Below are 20,109 nucleotides of genomic sequence, written 5' to 3' on the forward strand. Positions count from 1 at the left end.
AAAGGCCTAGTACCAGGAAAGCCTATTCGGATAAATGGAAGAGATTCTGTGCCTGGAACCAGGCTCACAGCCTTATCCCTCTTGTCCCAAATATTCCTCAAATACTGCAATATTTAACTGAGATGCTGGACAAAGGCCTCTCCTTTTCATCCATCAAGATCCACGCCTCTGCCATCTCTGCTCATTACAGCACGGATCCACCAATTTTCTCAAATCCTTTGCTAAAACAGTACCTCAGAGGGACTAAAAACACAAGACTGCCCCGTAGAGCACCTACTCCAACTTGGGACCTCAACTTCGTGTTGGAAAAATTAACTTTACCTCCTTTTGAGCCAGCTAACACAGCAGATTTTAAATATATCTCTTGGAAAACTGCTCTGCTCCTGGCAATAACATCAGCACGAAGAGTTTCAGAATTACAGGCACTAATGGCAGTGGAACCTTTCATCATCTTCCACCAAGACAGGGTGTCTTTAAGAACTAACCCTATGTTTATGCCAAAGATGGTATCAAGTGTGGCTCTAAACCAAACTATTCACTTGCCAACTTTTTATCCAAATCCACAGAATAAAGGGGAGAGACTACTGCATTCTTTGGACATACACAGGCAGTTGCGCTTTTATTTGGACAAAACCAAAGCTTTCAGAAAATCTGAGCAATTATTGGTAGCATATGCTGCAGGAGCACAGGGAAATGCCATTTCAAAACAGACCATTTCAAAATGGATAGGACACTGTATACATTTCTGCTATAACACACCATGGGAAACCTGTACCTAACAGCATTAGATCTCAGTCCACCAGGGCAACAGCCACTTCAACTGCCTACCTCAGAGGAGTACCTACCAAGGACATTTTGGAAGCAGCAACTTGGAGTTTAGTACATACCTTCACCAAGCATTACCTTGTGCCTCTATACTCTAAATCCAGAGCTGGCTTCGCCGCTGCAGGGCCTTATAGCCACCCCTAATGCCTTATAGAACCAGCCACTCTACCTCAGCTTTGGGATTCTACCCAAGTGTAATGACTGCAGCAGTGTAACACGATGAACATAGTACAGTTTTGTAGCTACCATAAATGTAGATGTTAGAGTGTATACACTGCTGCAGTCCAGGTTACCCTCCCTCCTTCCCCTCTTGCTTGCTGGTACGTACCTATGTCCTCTACCCTTTACTACCTATGGGGAGTATTTGCTGGTAACTGAAACTTGTTGATTGCTTTTCTTATGTATGTTTTATTAGCAATTTGAATTGCCTACCTCTTTGGGGGCACCTAACATCTGGGGCAAGAAAAACTGAAGAAAATGGTGTCTGCTGCATCTTGTATACCCCTGTCGCACTGACGTCAGGGGGGAAGCGATAGCAACTGACGCCGGACCAAGACTTTGGAACTCAGGCAGACTGGGGAACCGCCTGATTGCAGGATAACCCCAAGTGTAATGACTGCAGCAGTGTATACACTCGAACATCTACATTTATGGTAGGTACAAAACTGTACTTTCTGAATGGTCACGTTGCAATCTATTCTCCCATTGTTGGGAAAAGAAGTGTGGATGTGCTGCATCGACCTCAAGGATGCTTACTACCATATAAAGATGGACAGGGCATCCAGAAGTCATCTATGCTTCCGGCTGGGAGCCAGTCATTTTCAATTTTGTGCTGTGCCCTTTGGTCTCACCACAGCCCCCAGGGTGTTCAAGTGCATGGCAGTGGGTAACGACTCACTTGAGACGTCAGGGATTCCAAGTGTTTCCGTACCTGGATGACTGGCTCCTTTCTGCCACTACCAGGCATCTATTCCTACAAACCAGAGACGACATGATCAAACTGTCAACAATTAGGCATCACTCTAAATTGGGAAAAGTCTGCCTTGTTCCCCTCGCAGCGTGTCACCTTTATAGGCGCTGAGTTAGACACTGTGCTCATGAGGGAGTTTTTACCAATAGAATGGATTCAAATTTTACAACAGCAGGTGTACGCATTACTCCCTTTGAGAAGAGTGAAGGCAAGATTGATCCTCAAATTGTTGGGGACGATGGCTGCTACAATTATGCTAGTTCCTTTAGCGAGGCTACACACAAGGCTCCTTCAGTGGCTACTCTTCACCCAGTGGTCTCTGCAACATCTTCCTCTTTCTCATCTCTTAATAATCACAGACCGGTGCAAGCAGGATCTGCACTGGTGGCTTCACACCAGCAACCTCGACGCGGGAAAACCCTTCGTTCTGTCCCCTCTGGTTGCCGCAGTGACCACAGATGCTTCCCAGATAGGGTGGGGGGGGGGCGCATTATCTAGGCAGGGCAGTCCAAGGCACGTGGCAGGAATATGAGATGCATCTGCATATCAGTGTCCTGGAGATGAGAGCAGTGCTACTAGTGTTGCAAGCACTTCAGAGCTTTCTTCCTCTCGGGACAATTGTGATCTCCACTGACAATATGTCGGTGGTATGGTATCTAAACAAACAGGGAGGAACCAAGTCATAACCCGTTTGCAGAGAGACCACACGAGTGTGGCAGTGGGCAGTGGCTTCCCAACGTTTTCTTGTAGCAACGCACATTCCGAGTCCAATGTGATTGCTGATAGGTTGAGCAGAGCTATTCTGATGCCTCATGAGTGGTCCCTGTGAACAATCAGGTTGCGGAGCAGATTTTCCGCAGGTGGGGTCAGCCTTGCTGCGACCCATTTGCCAGCCCCTCAATACCAAATGCAGCAGCTACTTCACCCTTATCCCCCCTCAGGGGGAGTCACCCAGGGACACTAGTTCACGATTGGCCCTCCAGTCTACTGTATGCCTTCCTTCCTGTTCCTCTGCTGACAAAGGTTATTCTAAAAGCACAATCTTTGGGAAGCAAAATGATTCTGATTGCTCCACACTGTCCTCATCAAATTTGGTTCCCCTTTCTCCATCATTACCTAGTGGATGCCCCCTGGATTCTGGACCCTCAACCAGATTTGCTGACTCGTATGTCAGGGCAGCTCCATCCCTTTCTTCAGACCCTCTGGTTGACAGCCTGGCTCCTCCACCTCCATCATTAGTCAGGCTTCATAATTTTTTGCCAGAAGTGGTTCATATTCTGTCTTCCTCCCATAAGCCTTCCACCAGAAAAATCTATTCCAGCAAATGGAAGAGATTTTCCATCTGGGCGCATGCAAGACAAATTGATCCTTATACAGCTCCAATTTCATCAGTCCTGGAGGAGTTCTCCATGCTTTTCAACCAAGGATCAGCGGCCGCAACTATTAAAGTCCAGTTGGTGCCTATGTCCACTTTTCATGTCGCTGATGAGCCTAGTCTCATGGCACATAGACTTTGTAAGGCATTCCTGAAGGGCACTATGCTGCTTCGTCCTCCAGATTTTGAACCAGTTATGCCTTGGGACTTGAATTTTGTTTTACAATGTCTCACTTCACCCCCCTTTGAGCCTGCAGCCACTTGTGATTTAAAATATTTGACTTTGAAGACAATCTTTTTAGTAGGCATCACTTCAGCCAGATGTGTCTCTGAGCTTAAAGCCTTATCAGTTAGACGACCTTACTTGATTTTTCATAAGGACAGGGTTTCTCTCAGACCAAACCCTTCCTTTCTACCGAAAGTGGCTTCTGTTAGTAATCTAAACCAATCCATTGAACTACCTGTATTCTTTCCAGAGTTCTCAAACAAGGCAGAATTTAGATTTCATCAGCTGGATGTGCACAGACAATTGATTCTATTTACATGGAACGAAGGATCTCAGAAAATTGGATCAGTTGTTTGTCTCATTTTCAGAAAACAGGATTGGGTCTCCTGTTTCCAAAGTCACCTTGTCTAGTGGATTTCCAGTTGTGTTTCATTCATTTATGCTTCAGGTGGCAGGGATTTACCATTTCGAGTGAAGGCTCATTCTACCCGATCTGTGTCTACATCTACAGCCTTTCAGGCCAGGTTGTCTATGGATGATATTTGTGCTGCGGCTACATGGGCATCTCCTCGCACCTTTGTTACTCCAAGTTAGATTTGGTGTCCAGAGGCAGGTCTTCCTTTGGTTCCATAGTGCTCCCGAGTATTTTCCACTGAACCTCCCAGGATTCAGGTGCTGGGGACACTGTCCCACGGGTAAGAATGTAGGCGAGATTGGACTACATAACATCAAGAAGTTATGTACTCACCATAACGTTCGATGTATGTAGTCCATCTCGCCTCACATTCTTTCTTACTCCCCCTCCTTCCCCCATCCTGGAGGACCTAGGGGTTAGGTATGGTTTCAGATTCCTTTCTGGTTGGTATGTTCTTCCTTCTCTATATGTTGTATGTGGAGGAGTGAATGATTAGCTCGCAGCAAACAAGATCTGGGGAAAGGGAGCAGTGCAGCATGGGGATACCTTCTTAGCCCAGCCAATTGAAAGACTTCGAGCTAGAGTATTGCCGAGTCGGAGCAGAGGTTCGGCTCCGAACCCATGGGTAAAAAGGTGAGGCGAGATGGACTACATACATCGAACATTATGGTGAGTACATAACGTCTTGTTTTTGCTTGCACACTAATCTTTTTAGCTGTTTTTTGCCATTTGATTGACTAATGTTTTCTAAGGCAAGAAATACAAGACTGAGAGAAGTAAAGTAGAGAAAGGAGTGTTGAGACAGAACCTGAAAAATTCCCTTTTTTCAAAAAGTCTATGAAGTCTATATTAATTCATCGAACCTCATGCTAATTATACATACCACTCTAATTTCTGTAGCATCTCCGAGATCACACTACAGTGGGAAAAGAGCAAATTTGCTGATCTGTACCGTAGTGTGATCTCAGAACTGTTTGAACAGCATTTCTGATGAAATGCTGTTCGAAGATGTGGTTGTTTGATGAATTAATAGGGACCCAAGGCTATGTTATGTCTGCTGTTGCCCTACTAAGCGCTTTGTAAGGAGTGTAAAGCACATAACATGGGAAAACAAACCTGTAAGAAACGAGTCACCGTATATCAGTCACTTTCAGTTGTACTGAGGATTGTCAGACTTCATTTCTCACTACTTCCATTTTAAATGAATGGAAGTGTAACCTGCCATTCGGGACTAGGACATTACTAGCTTTCTTAATTGTGCTGCTCACAGGTTTGGACTGTGCATGACTGACGAGACAAAAAAATGTTCTTACAGTTTCTGCCCATAGTGGCCCTTTAGTTTAATTTCAATGTCTCCTACTACCATGCAAACTCCAGATTGTCACTGGTTACAGTAAACAATGAACCTTTTCAGATGGTTTGTTTTTCTTCTAACTTCAGAGGCAGTGTTTATGAAGCATTACATTTGTTGTGTTGCTTAACAGTTGTGCACCAGTATATCAAGAATTCAAAAATACAGATATGAAATATAAAAACAGAGTGCGCAGCAGAATAGCGAACCTTAAGGATGGTAAAAACCCAAATCTTCGAAGGAATGTACTTTGCGGGAATATTTCTCCTGAATCACTGTCAAGGATGTCAGCAGAGGTAAGCCACATGGATTATTGTGACTATGACAATAATGTGTGCAAAGCGTAGTGCAGCATTTTGGGCATTTCTTAGCATTCTAGGGAAGAGCCTCAATCCTGTAGAGTTTGATATTTTTTAATGCAATAAAAAGGGCATTTGTGACACCTGGGAAAAGGAGGAAGATATCTTTTATGCTGTGATCAATCATGCACCGAGGTCAAGATGCACAGTATGCACTGGATGCAAGCCGTATGATAGTGTAGTGGTATGACTGTGTCTTTTGAATATGCAAGCAGCATGATCTGATGTCCTTTTCATTTCTTCCTCAAAGTATCGATTCCAACTCGGATGTTTCTTTCAGACTTAGGATCCAGCTGTCGAGCTCCTCGCAGTACCCATAATGCTCTCCTGTATCACCAAAGCCCCAGACCTCGTTTGCCTCCTAGCGAACAGATGCAGGTTTCCATAGGTCTCTAGCAACTTTGGATTGTGAGTAGTAGCAGAACTGTTCTAAAATTTCTTTAAACTTCTTCCAATTAAATTTATTCCCTTTTCCTTTTTTAAGTTTACCACTGGCATTAAAATTGCTTTCCCTTCTGCTATATTAAATAGTACTGTTCATTACCATTGTTGGTATTCCCTTTCTTATAAGGGTATTTTTCTGTTACCATTGTTGGTAGTTTAAACTTATCTGCTGTTAAAAAAAAAAAGTCTTCCTGTGTTTTTCCTTGCTGTTTTCTTGTGTTTTGCTCTGCCACCATGTCACAGAAACCCACAGGGTTTAGGAGGTGCACTTCTTGTGGGCATAAAATCCCGAATTTGGATGCCCACAAGGAGTGCATGTATTGTTTATTGGCTGATCATCTGGGCACAAGTTGAAAGGTTTGTTCAACCTTTAATCCCAGAGTCTTAGTGGATCGATGCAGCAAGCTCATTTTGAGAGGGCTTCTATCATCTGCTACCACTTCAGGGGCTCAGACCCTCTCTAAACACAGTAAATCACCTCCCCTGGAGTATAGGAAGCGCTCCCCTCTGAAGTCCCCCAAGTCTGCTTTGGAGCCTCCTTCAAAATCTAGAAAGACTCGGGATACATAAGCAGAGGATCCTAATTCCAGACCATCGGATCCAAAGCCTTTGGGTCATAGATCTAATGCAGTCATTACAATAAGTCTGACTACTGTACCCTGTGATCCTAGAGCCTCTGGTCCTAAATAGGGCTCTGTCTGTAGGAGTACTACACTGGAGTATTCTGTAAAACCCATTTCTCGTACCTCTCCTTCAAGGTTGCTGTAGACACGCAAGAAGCACTCTAGGCCTCCTATTTCCTCCTCTGGGTCATCCAGGAGCTTGTCAGAAGCGGAAGTAGATAGGGTGATGTGAACGTTTCTTACAGCACAGATTCAGATAGGGGTTTTGCCAGCTCCATCCCCTACTGGATCCGTGAGTATGCCTACAACTCCTGCAGTCATATTTCCTCCTCCGATCTACCATGTAGTTTCAACGACCCAGGATCTGAGGGGTTGGTGTCTGATCAGAGGAAAGCTTCATCCTACACTCCAATTTCCTTGACCAGTTACACGCCAGTGCCTTCTGAACAGAATGCGTCTCAGAGCAGAAGTGTTGGTGTCTGTTCCATGGGAATAGGCTTGGCTCTGATTTTTTTGGCTCTTTCCCTTCCTCTTGGAGCTTCAGCCCTCGACAGTTCGGATCTGGTTCTGCCCCCAAGACCTGGATCCATGGGAAGCTGGGGGGGTCTGTCTACTTTGGACGTTTCAGCTCCAAGGAGGTGGATTTGGATTTCTCTGGGTCGTCCTGCCTTTGAGATTGTAGGAAGGTCGTTTTCTCTCAAAAGAGAACTAACCTCTCATGTTTCGGATCCAACTTCCTTCCCTCCATCAGGTCCTAGCTCCGAGTCGCATAGACCTATTGCACAGGCTCACAGAGGAGGTTCACCAGAAGACAATGTGTAAAAGGAGACACAGTGCCTACCCTTTGGAACATGTCACAGAGGGTACAGATTTTGATGTAGAGGAGGGGTCCCCCAGGCACCAGCTGGAGATATCCTAGAGATCCTGAAACAAAAAGGTGGTTGGTCTTCCCAAAACCCCTAACCAGAAGAATAGGTGCCCCCCTGTATGAACTTGTTGATTTTAATTGCTTGTCAGGCTTGGAAGGAGCTGAACACAGTTGAACCCATCTCAGAGGTTTGACAAGTTTTTGCCACCACCCCTGATGTACTGCACTGGAGCAAAGGGGTCCCTGTAGATGCTGTGGAGCTAGCAGCACAGAGCTGTAGTGTCCATCCCCCTAACAGTGAGTCTAGAGCAATGGACAGGTTTGAAAAGGGAGTTTTCTGCTGGACAACTTTTTCCTGAGGTCACTTAATTACCTGGCACACTTCCCTCGACTTCGGAGAGATTTGACCAAGGAATTTTCAAATGCCGAGTCCATGTCTGCTGAGGGCTTCAAAAGAATATCATCTCAACTGGTCACTCTTGTCCATATCCAATGCTTAGATGAGTTTGATCTCACACACAGACACCTCATCAGCAGCTGGTTCTGGCACTGCCATAAAGAGACATGCCTGAATACGGCTTTGTGACTTCACTGAACCTTTAAGATGTCTTATTAAAGGCCGCTTTGATAGCACTTCCTGTTAGGGTCATAATGCTCGCTTTGACACTTCCCTGTTTGGGTCATCTGTTAGAGACACTGACCTCCCAGTGAGCAAGAAGGAAAGTCTCTGCCATAAGAAAAGTTTTCTATGCCTCCACTAACCTTTTCTAGGAATCAGAGGTGGTAAGATGATGTGGTTCTGCAAATCTTCGGGTCCTTTCAGGATCCGCACGATAATTCCTCCAGAGGCAGAGGGGTAAATTTCAGTGACAGATGTCACCCTAGCGGTGGAGGAGGTCCACAAAATCAGGACTTTCGGTATTCTTTATTGGACAGGCCTTTTCAGTGCTTTTTTATGCGGGATCTACAATGGACACTAGCTGTGCAGTCGTCCATTCTCTATCAACTGCTATCCTATCCAGTCAGGCTCTCCCCAGTTTGCAGAAGACTTATTAGTTGGGTGCAGTCCAACAATCTAGATCTAGGCAGATCTATGGCCGCAGTGACCATGGACACTTCTCAGTTGGGTTGGGGGGGCAGTTCTTGGGAAGAACTGTCCAAGGCACTTGGTCCCCCCAAGAGACTAAGTTGCACATTGACGTCCTGGAGATGAGAGCAGTTCTATTAACATTGCAGACCATTCGAGATGCTCTTCCCTTTGGAATGATTGCAGTTCAGACTGACATGTCTGTAGTCTGGTACATCAACAAACAAGGAGGAACCTGGTCTTACCCTCTGCACAGCGGCCTTGAGAGTATGGGAATGGGCAGTCTTTTCAGACCATATTTTTAGTTGCAACACACTCTGTGGAAAGCCAGTGTGTTGGGGGACAAGCTCAGTAGATCCATTCTAATGCCCCACGAGTGATCTTTCAATCAGTCTGTGGTGGAGATTATCTTGGGCCAGCCTTGCTGCAACCTATTTGTCACTCCCTCAACAAGTACTTTGCTCTGATCCCCCATCAAGGAGAGTGACCCTGAGATGCTCTGATTCATGTTTGGACCCCTGGTCTCCTTTATGCTTACCCCCCCTTTTCCCCCAATTCCTAGATTCTTACAGAAAGCAAACAGGCTGAAGAGCTCAGGGATCATCATTGATCCTTTCTGGCCTCAGCATGTATAGTTCCCCTTCTATGGTCTCATCTTCGTTATCCTCCATGGATACCGGAGCCCACTCTGGTTCTCCTGTCACACCCATCATGAATCCAGCATTCCAAAATTCGAGCCCCAAGACTATAACCACATGGGTTCTTCACTTCCAGTAATAGTAAGACAGCCCATGCTTTCTTCTCCTCTGCAGTATTATTTTGGCTTCTCAAAAAGGTTTATAGAAGCAAATGGAAAAGATTCTCTCTTTTGGCTTTGAATGAAGACATAATCTCTCTCTCTGTCCCCGTTGCAATGATTTCTACTATTCTTGACAATGCTGTTTGTGGAAGATACTAGTTTTGCTACTACTAAACTTCAACTAGCAGCTCTCTCTACTTTTCATACCAGCTACAGACAAGTCTCTGAGTACTACTAAATTAAGCAAACACTTCTTGAAAGGAATCTGGCTTTTAAGACCTCCAATTAACGATCCCTGTCTACCTTAGGACCTAACAATTGTGCTACTAAGACTAACTCAAAAGCCCTTTGAGCACTCAAGCTAAATCTGATCTGAAGTTGGTCATGGAAAACAGTTTTCTTGGTAGCTATCACTTCTGCAAAGAGAATATCTGAACTTCAAGCACTCTTCCAAATCTCCATACATAATTTTTCATAAGGACAGGATCTCTGTATGGTCTAAGCCTTTTTTTTTTTTTTTTTTTTTTTACCTAAAGTGGCTTCAGAGAATAACATTAATAAATCCGTTCATTTATCATTCTTTCCAAATTTTAGCAATAAAGGAGAATACATGCTACACTTCCTGGATGTCCAAAGAAAATTATATTTTTATCTTCATAGGACAAAAGTTATGAAAATCAGATCAACTTTTTGTTTCCCTTTTCCAAAAAGACAGAGTTCTCCAGTGTCTAAAGTCACTCTAGCTAAATGGATAACAGATTTTAACTCTTGGGTTTATTCAGAAAAAGGCATGATATTTCCTATACGTCCCAAGTCTTTTACCCAGGTCCATGGACACTTAATCTACTTTTTTGGTCCAGAATATCTACTGATGACATTTGTGCTGCAGCTACATGGTCATATGCTCATACTTATGTTTCTCATTACAAATTGGATATTTCTAGAAATACAGCCATCTTTGGTTCAGTGGTGCTCTGGAATAACCTTCTATGAGGGCCACCTAAGAGCAGTGCAAGTGGAATTTGTGTTCTGTACGTTGAGGAAGAATGAAAAGGTTATCTTAAGTTATGTTCTTACTATAGTATCTGTGTTGTCCATTTGTATTCTTACTTCACTTCTCTCCCATCCATCCCCCATCCAAAGCTTCTGGATTGACCTTTTGGACGATTTTGGAATTACAGTTCCAGGTTTGAACCCAGTCTTTCTTCATCACCTGTCTTTCTTGATACTATGGGGATTGGGCAGCATACTCATCTGGGGCTTTGGTGATACAGCAGAGCATTATGGGTACAGGGAGGAGCTAGAGAGCCAGATCCTAAGTCTGAAATAAGAGACCAAGTTGGATCCGAGGATTGGATCCAAACCCATACATAGAGGAAGAATAAAACTGGGACAGCACAGACACCTAGTTATGGTAAGAACATAACTTTTATGTAATGTAGTTCAGTATAGGGAGCTGAGAAGACTTTCATAATAGTGCTTTCCTCCTTGTTGCCTGCACTGCTGTCTTTCAGGTCAGCACTGGGGGAGCTGGGCATGTATGTGTTGAATAGTCTTAGGAAAAATTTAACTATGGCTGCTGGTAGCCTTGAATAATCCGTATTTGCTGCGTTTTGCACATGAAACTGAAGGAGAAGAATAGTTACTTCAAGAACAGAAATACTAAAATTCAGATGTGCCACAGCACTGTAAACAGCAGGTTGAAAATCTAGCTATTAGGATTCATTTGGTTTTCCACATCTTGAATTACTAAAAGTAAGCGTGCAGCAGAAAGGCATTTGCATTGACTGACATAAATGATACACTGGGATGACTTCTTTTAACAGTGTACTGGTAAATGGCATACCTAAAGACTGTGTAAGGGCTGGTGCATTTTCTCTTCACAGACTTAAAAATAAGGAACATGTTTGGCCGTAATGGTAGAGATTATAGGATGGTCTTTATCACATGACCTTGACGGAGTCCTTTGAGGTGAAAAAAGGTGATTCGAGTGGGTGTGCAGATATAGATGGTATAAAAATGTTTATACCATGTGACAGTATGTTGAGCAAACCATCAGTAGACTAGTTTAGAAGCTTGGATTTTCATGCCAAGATTTATTTATTTATATCAATCAAAAAATTGGGGCAGTACACTGATATCAGTGGACTATTTGCAGGCACAGCCCAGGTGAATAGGATCCCATAAAGTAACAAAATTTACAGATAAAAGTATATGCTAAAAACATATATGTTTACAGATGTAAAAATATGCTACAGCATTTAGTTAAAGAAGCAGTTTACAAAGTCAAAACTTGGATGGTAAAATGGAATTATGCGTAATGTAATTAAACATTTGCCAAGTTAATATTTTCAAAAGGTAAACTTTACCAAAAAGGCATTAATGGGGCATCACAGGTTTTAGCCAGTAGGCTACATGTCTCATGGCCTTTGCTTATCACTGGCAAAGCAGGCGAGTCTAGCTGTATAATCCCAGGCGGGCACTAGCTTCTTTCTGGATCCCTAAGGAATGCTAAAGCCAGTTTTATATTTTTAACTTTCGGTTCGTTCTTGAAGAGGACAGAATACTGTCCAGCACTAATGACTTTCCTTCCATGATGATGTGGAATTAGACCTTTGTGTCTGTCTGCATCACCTGCATGGTGGACTGGGATAACCATATCCTACTAGTTTATGACCGTGAAGTGCACATGTGCCCTTGTAATGCCACTACTTCCAGCATAAACAGCACACTATAATCTTCTCCTCCACTCTAGAGAGTACTGTGCCATGTACCTAACTACAAGGACCTGTGACTCTCTACCACCTACAGGACCTCAGGGGCGCAGGCTTACAAGTTGGATGATTCTTAAATATGTATAGGAGGTGGAATGGACAGAGTCTTTCGGAGTGGTTGAGATTTGCTGCCTGGGAGTCTTAGGAAGCCAATTTTCAGTATATAGTGATAGTGTTATGCTGTTAGCTGATACTGTGCATTGTCATGAGGTAAATCTCCAAATTAAGCATTTACCTCTCTTGCACATGAAATCAGTGGTTCGGAGGGGGGGGGGGAAGAGAACTGAATAAACATAAGGCTACACTGCATCTAAAACCCTAGAGTAAACAGACTAACAAAGGAAGTGGTACAGACAATCAGTGAGTTGATCCCAAAGCAGCTCAGGTATGCTTTCCTGTATGCTGCTTCTGGCTACCAGGTTGCTTGAAAAGTACATCCTTCCTATACAACAGTATTTTGCCCATAGGGTAATGTCTCTACAGTCAAGGAATCTGAACATGTTAAACTTCTTTAGACAATGGTCTTCTTTTGTTATTTTCAAGATCAGTTAAAATGTCAGCTAGCTGAAAGAATGTTTTGACTAACAGCCGGCATGCAGAATCTTCAGTGCGTTTCAATCCTCAGCCAGGCATGTCTTCCCCGAATGACCACTGATGTGGTGTCTGTAAAATCTGATGCACACAGCGAAGTGTGGGCCCAGCGTAACTGTGACGTTTTTCTACTTTTTCATTCTCTTCACTACTGGGGATGGGGATTATACAGGGCTGTCATGGACATCAGAGCAAAACAAGTACTCACTCTGTGCTTAAACAGTTCAAAGCTATTTAGGTAAAGGGTACCTAGATATATACATTTTTGCCACACCAGTTCAACAACCACAAAACCCTCTGAATAGGCAAAGTGGCAAGTTGTATAGACTTGGAGTGAAAAGAGTTGGAGAGAAATTGTGGAAGAGTTTACCTTCTGTTTAAAATAAGTCCTTTTCACTAGGAGTCTTAATGCTAGTCTGTTCTTTGGGTGCTTATAGCTTACATTCAGATCCTGAACAGGAAAAACACGTGTGTGACTCTTTAGTACTTTTTGAAATAATAGCGTTAAATATAAAGACTGCAGAGTATGTTGTGTAATAAATATTTAAGGTGTTTCATTCTGATTATATGTTGGTTACTGGAAGAGTGTAACAGGTCTTGGTTTTGTGTGCTCTCTGTAAGTTATACTGGTTCACGGCCGGTAGTACAAGAAACGGAGATAGCTACGCTGAGAACGCCAGAAGATCAGAACATCGGAGAAGGGTGACGCAAACTCTAGTTGTGTAGGAGTCATGCGGGGTCGAAATGCGGTGTGGGATGTATGCGCTGTGACGTGGGTTGAGTTAGGTAAGTAAGTGGTACTGTGAGGTTTGTAGGTTAAAGCGGTTAGTTAGTTAGGTTGGGGCGGGGGCTAGGTAAGTGTGCGGGTAGAGAGTTTGGGCTAGGTAAGTGTAGACTAGAGTTAGGTTTAGGGGTTTGTGGTAGGTGTGGTAAGTTGTAGGTTAGGTTAGCGTAGTGCAAGTGACTGCTGTAGGCTTTTGTGAGGTTAGGAGTAGTAATTTGTGTTAGAAGGCGTAGGCTATTAGGGTTAGGGCGCTGGTGAGGTAAGTGTGCGACTGTGATAGTTTGTGGGTTAGCGGTTATGCTGAGTTTTAGGTTGGGGGTTAGGTGGTGAGGTTAGCTGCTGTGGGGGTTTTAGTAGGGGGTTTGGGTTTAGGTTGTAGGTAGTTGTTGTGTATGTGAGGTTTAGTGTTGGTTGGTAGGATTTTGGTGTTGTTGTGTTGTGTGTGCTTTTTTTTTGGGATTTGTTTTGTTTGTGTTGCTGATTTATGTGTGGCGGGCATGTGGTGAGGTGTGTTGTGTGGAAATGTAGGTTGGTGTGGTGTGTCGGTGATTTCGTTTTCGGCATTTTGACTTGTCGACGTTGTAAGATAGATCCGTTATACTGCATGAATAAATGAAAAAAATAAACAATTTAATTTTCTCCACATTTCTTCAGCTGTAAGTACAGAAGAAGTCTGAGATATATGTGGTTATGATTGGGTGTCTGAGTATATCCTTTAGACATGGATGCCAAGAAATTCACCTCAAGAGCAAAGTTCGAAAGGTGAATCTTGGCATCCATGTCAAGAATACATAAGGTTATAATCATTGAGACCTGATCATAACTCATTGTAGGGAATGGAGTTTTATCTACTTCATGTACTAGCTATTACAGAAAGTTAGGGAAAAAAAATTGGGGACCATTTTGAAATACTGCCCAATTTAAATAAGTTACTTATTTAGACTGACGTCTATAAGAAGGTCAGATGGTAGTGGATTTTGTGAAGAGGATGGACATGGCTGTGGTGAATATGTATTTTAACAAGTGGGAGGAGCATAGGGTGACGTACAAGAGTGGAGGAAGATGCACACAGGTGGATTATATCTTGTATAGGGGGGCCAATTTGAAGGAGATTGGAGACTGTAAAGTGGTGACTGGGGAAATTGTAGATGTTATGTGATCCTATCTCGCCTACATTCTGACTGATGGGTTCGGAGCCGATCCCTCGGCTCCGACTCGGCACGCTTATGCCAAAGAGCGAAGTCTCTTATTGGCTGAGCTTACTATATCCCAGGATGCACCACTACCAATTCCCCAGATCTCGTTTGCCGCTAACAAGCAAAGACGTGGTCTCGAGCTTGGCTGAGCTAAGTAGTGTTTTTTCACTAACTTTTCTGTCAGGATTTTCTTTAAAATTCAACAAAAAGCTGTTTTAACAGCTATCTAGTGGTTTTTGTGCTTGAATGAGTATTTTCCTTGGTAAAATACTGTGTAGTGACTGTGTTTTGACAGACTAGAGGTCCCATCGGAGTTGAAGGGCCTTCCCTTGTCAGTTCGTTGTTGGCTAATTCCTGTTATTTTTAAGGTTATTGAATCTGCTTCTTTTGGTGTTGTGTTAGTCCTTATTAAAAGGACAGAAAAGTAAAGAAGAGAGAGCAAGAAAAATTCTATAGTGTTAGTCAGTGTGTTTCTTATGTTTCTTCTTGGCTAGTTTTCTGTGTTTGGATTGCCATAATGTCACAGGCTCCTAGGCCTTCAGGATTTAAAAAGTGCACTAAGTGCAGTTTTAAGATGTCGATCACAGACGACCACTCTCTCTGTGTATATTGTTTGGGCGCCAAACATTTGCAGGAGTCCTGCAGCGTGTCACGCGTTTTCCTCGAGGGTCCTCCAAGAGAGGAAAAATAAACTTATTTTGAAAGGCCTTATCAAACCCTCTTTTGAAGAAGCTTTAGCATCCTCTCCTTCTCCTGCTAAAAAGAAAAGGGCGTCGGCTCCGACCAGTCCGTCGGACCCGACCGCCAAAAGACATAGGCAGGCTTCTCCTTCGGCTCCACGGACTTCGGAGCCGAGGGTGGAACGGTCTGCCTCGATGCCTCCAGTCTCGACTCCTCTGGTCTCGGAGCAGACGGCTGGGGCATCGAGGCGGGTCACCTTCATCGGCTCCACTGATCTCGGAGCCGATGAAGGTTGTCCGCTCAGACACTTCCTCCTCGGCACCGATGGAAATTGGATTGGACACTCCCTCGGCGCCGATAGTTATCGAGTCGCCTCGGAGCCGGTCCCTTAGTCCCGTGGAGCCGTTGGAGAGACCTACTCGGACCCGTTCGGTCTCTTCCAGGTCATCAAGGATGTCAGATTCGGACATAGACAGGGTGCTCCAAAGACTGTTCCAGTCCCCAGTCTTTCAAAAATTTGTTTCGGCTCCGACCCAATTGGTTTCGGAGCCGATAGCCCTCGCCATTGCCATTCCTCCTCCGACCGCTTCGGCTCCGTCGGAGCAGGTGCTGATGGAGCCAGTAGAGATCCTAGGGTCGGCTCCGACCCTTACTCCAACCCGCCTTCGGGTCTGAGTTTAGCACGGACTTCTTCGGCTGGACCGGGGATGATGTTTGGGACCAATGCTGTCGGTTCCGAGCCTCCCTCTCAGTGCTTGCTGCGGGACTTCCGTCTGCTATCATGGCTCGGGACCGGACACTCCCAGGATTCTGGGGTCCGGCTTTCAGAGCTATGAGGAGTGCCTTGGCCAAGTCTTCTTGCCATCTCTACGGCTTTACCGGCACCTTCCCTGGGCATGGAGACTGGGTCTTTGGCAGTTCCCTGTCTCTAGGCAGCGGAGCCCGGGGCCTGAGGTTACCCCACTGGGGTTCCCCTCCTCCTGAGGGTTCTTCGAGTTGTCTTCGGAGGAGCCCCAAGGAAGAGATCGTGCAAGAGGAAGCACGTGGACTCCCCGAGTCTCTTACATCGGACACTGATCTTGATGATGCGGAGGGGTCCCCAAAGTCGTCCTCGGATGATGTCTCATTTGCAGACATTCTAGAGATCCTTAAGCAGCGGCGGCTGGATTTCCAAACCCCCTCCGCTGATGAGTCAGTGCTTCTCAAGGCCTTTGGGGCTCAGCCCTCCACCTCCTGGGTGTCTCCGCCCTTGACGAGCTCCTGGATTTGGTTTGTCGGGCGTGGGAACATCCAGATACTGTGGAACCAGTGCCTTCTCGCCCTAACAAATTTTTGTCTGCCCCACCCGAGAAGGAGTTCTTGACGAAAGGCGTGGCTGTAGATGCCATGGTGGTGGCATCTGCTACACAGCAGGGCGTGGCAGAGGCTTCAACGTCCGTCCATCCTCCTAATAAGGAGTCTAGGAGCATGGACGTGCAGGAAGCGCACCCTGACTTCAGCGGCCTTTACTCTAAGGTCCCTGAATTATTTGGCACATTTCACCAGACTACAGAGGGATCTGGTCAAGGAGCTGTCAGACTCCCTCTCAGGTAACCTACCTGAGCAGCTAGCCCAGTCGGTTAGCTCTCAGTTGGCTATCTTTACCTCGATTTCTAACTTCGTCCATGAGGCTCATTTCATATGCAGCCGAAGGGGCGGGCAAGCGGCAGGCACAGGCGTGGCTCTACGGAGACAAGCCTGGCTCCGTTGTGTCATTTCGGAGGCCTTCAAGTCTTCCTTCGCCGACGCTCCCTTTGATGGGTCCTCTTTGTTTGGACCCAAGGTAAAGACACTCTTTCCCGCTGTGAGCAAGAGGGAAAAACTTTATCTGCCGTAGGAGCACGTTATTCCACTCCCTTTCGGCCTTATCCCAAGGCTAAAAGAGGAGGGAAGATGTGGTTCCAAATCACAGAAGTTCTTTCCTCAACAGCAGGAAGATTCCCCTTCCAGAGGCAGAGGACGGGGAAATTTTTCTGGGAGACGCCGTCCCAGAGGCGGCAGAGGGCCCCGCAACACTGGAGACCGCGAGTCCTTTCGTGGCTGTTCAGCCTCCCACACTTCATGAGGGATTGCCCGGCTGTGCTGCTCCAGAGCCAGTCGGGTGCCGTTTTGCCAAGCACCTAAAAGCCTGGGAGTCTATTACTCAGGACAGATGGGTGCTTCGGATTATTGCCGGAGGTTACACCATTCCCTTCACACACTCACCTCCACCGTCCAAAAAAATCCCGGACCCACCACCCAGTCAAAGGGAAATTGCAGCCGCAGAAGTTTCAAAGCTGCTAGAAAAAGGAGTCATCCAACCGGTCCCCACAGACCAGATCGGATCCGGAAATTACTCAAGGTTCTTTTTAGTGCCAAAAAAGACAGGGGACCTGAGACCCATATTGGATCTCAGCAAACTAAACCAGTCCATCATGAAGTCCAAATTCCGAATGGTCACTTTACAATCCATTCTCCCATTGTTGGAGAAGGATGTTTGGATGTGCTCCATAGATCTCAAGGACGCCTATTATCACATACCGATACATCAGGCGTCCAGGAGGTATCTGCGCTTCAGCCTGGGAGACAGTCATTTCCAATTTTGTGCACTGCCCTTTGGTCTCACCACAGCCCCAGGGTGTTCACCAAGTGTTTGGCAGTAGTGACTGCTCACCTGAGGAGTCTCTGATTCCAAGTGTTTCCCTATCTGGACGACTGGCTCCTGACTGCCACCACCAGGCATCTACTACTAGACAACCTACAAGCCACCATCTCCCTGGGTGCTTCCCTGGGAATTACATTCAATTGGTCAAAGTCTGTCTTGCTGCCCTCTCAGCGCATAAGATTCATAGGAGCAGAGATAGACTCAAAATTGATGCATCTTCCTTCCTACCGAAAGGATTCAAACATTACAAGGTCAAGTCCGAGCCCTGCTTCCAAGATCCAAAGCCCCAGCCAGGTTGGTCCTGCAACTTTTAGGTTCAATGTCTGCCACGGTTCTCCTAGTTCCGCTGGCAAGATTGCACATGAGGATTCTTCAGTGGCTGTTATCGACACAATGGTCTTTTCAGGATCTCCCCCTCAATCATCTCATACTGATTACAGAAACGTGCAAGCGGGACCTCCGCTGGTGGCTTCAGCCATCCCATCTGAATCAGGGAAGACCTTTTGTTATACCCCCTCCGGTGGCCACCTTGACAACGGATGCCTCCCAGACAGGGTGGGGGGGGGCATTGTCTGGGCAGGTTAGTTCAGGGTTCTTGGCTTCCAGACGAAACTTTTCTCCATATCAATGTATTGGCAATGAGGGCTGTACTTCTGTCCCTACAAGCCCTCCACAAGTTTCTCCCTCAAGGCATTATCGCTATCCACACAGACAACATGTCGGTGGTCTGGTATCTAAACAAACAAGGAGGGACCAGATCTTACCCCTTGCAGAGAGGCCATGAGGGTGTGGGAATGGGCAGTAGCTACCAACCGCTTCCTGGTAGCGACCCACATTCCAGGAAAATCCAATGTATTGGCAGACAGATTAAGCAGGACGATTCTCTCTCCTCACGAGTGGTCCCTGAACGAAACAGTAGCAGCTCAGGTTTTCAAAAGATGGGGGACCCCGTGCTGCGACCTGTTTGCAACACCACAAAACACAAAGTGCAAAAGGTTCTTTTCCTTGACTCCGCGTCAGGGGGAGGCAGCTACGGATGCTCTAGTCCAACCTTGGCCAGCAGGACTACTTTATGCTTTTCCTCCGGTTCCACTCCTCCCCAAAGTCATCCAGAAAGCTTCCCAATTGGGGTCCACAATGATTCTAATTGCTCTGTACTGGCCTCGTCAGGTATGGTTCCCCTACCTAAAGAAATATGCTCTGGACGGTCCTTGGTTTTTGGATCTAACTCCGGACCTGCTGATTCATCAGTCGGGACGACAGCACCAGTCCCTTCACACTTTGAAATTAACAGCTTGGCTCCTCCACTTCCAACCTTAGTCAGAAATCACAACTTAGACCCAGAAGTTATTCACATTTTATCTTCAGCCCACAAACCCACCACTAAGAAATTGTACCTCAGTAAGTGGAAGAGGTTTGCTATCTGGGCTCAACTCAGAGGCTTAGACCCTATTACTGCCCCGATACCAGAGGTCTTGAAATTTTTAACATCCTTGTTTAATCAAGGATCTTCAGTCTCTACTATTAAAGTCCAACTAGCAGCTATCTCCAAATTTCACGAATCCATAGACCCACCGTTGATGTGCAGCAGATTATGTAAAACTTTCATGAAAGGTGCTGTGCTTTTAAGACCCCCAGTTTTTCATCCTGCGCCTCCGTGGGATCTTGATTTGGTACTTCGTGCCTTAATATCTTCCCCTTTTGAACCGGCTGCTACATGTGAGTTGAAATATCTGTCTTGGAAAACTGCCTTCTTAGTTGCAATTACCTCTGCAAGAAGAGTTTCAGAACTTCAAGCCCTATCGATCAAACCACCGTACTTGATTTTTCACAAGGATAGAGTATCACTTAGGCCTAATCCATCTTTTGTTCCAAAAGTTTGTTCTAGTCTCTGTCTCCAACAATCTCTAGAGCTACCAGTTTTCTTTCCAAAATTTTCAAATGAAGCGGAATACACCTTGCATAAATTGGATGTTCACAGGCAATTGCGCTTCTATCTAGACAGGACTCAACAAATTGAAAAACAGACCAATTGTTTGTGTCCTTTTCAGATAATAA

At 45.3% G+C, this 20,109-nt stretch overlaps 1 protein-coding gene across 1 annotated transcript in view; it reads left to right on the forward strand.

Moving 5' to 3' along the window:
- TCEA1 (transcription elongation factor A1) overlaps positions 1–20,109 on the forward strand; it is a gene marked incomplete in the record, with an annotated part of 560,757 nt that overhangs the window by 271,822 nt on the left and 268,826 nt on the right. The window contains 1 exon segment of the mRNA XM_044065512.1: positions 5,304–5,458. Within this exon segment, the coding sequence (XP_043921447.1) occupies positions 5,304–5,458 (155 nt within the window).

Source organism: Protopterus annectens, chromosome 3.part0, assembly GCF_019279795.1.
Source record: "Protopterus annectens isolate FY-2018-M chromosome 3.part0, PAN1.0, whole genome shotgun sequence".
NCBI classification, from domain to species: Eukaryota; Metazoa; Chordata; order Ceratodontiformes; family Protopteridae; genus Protopterus; species Protopterus annectens.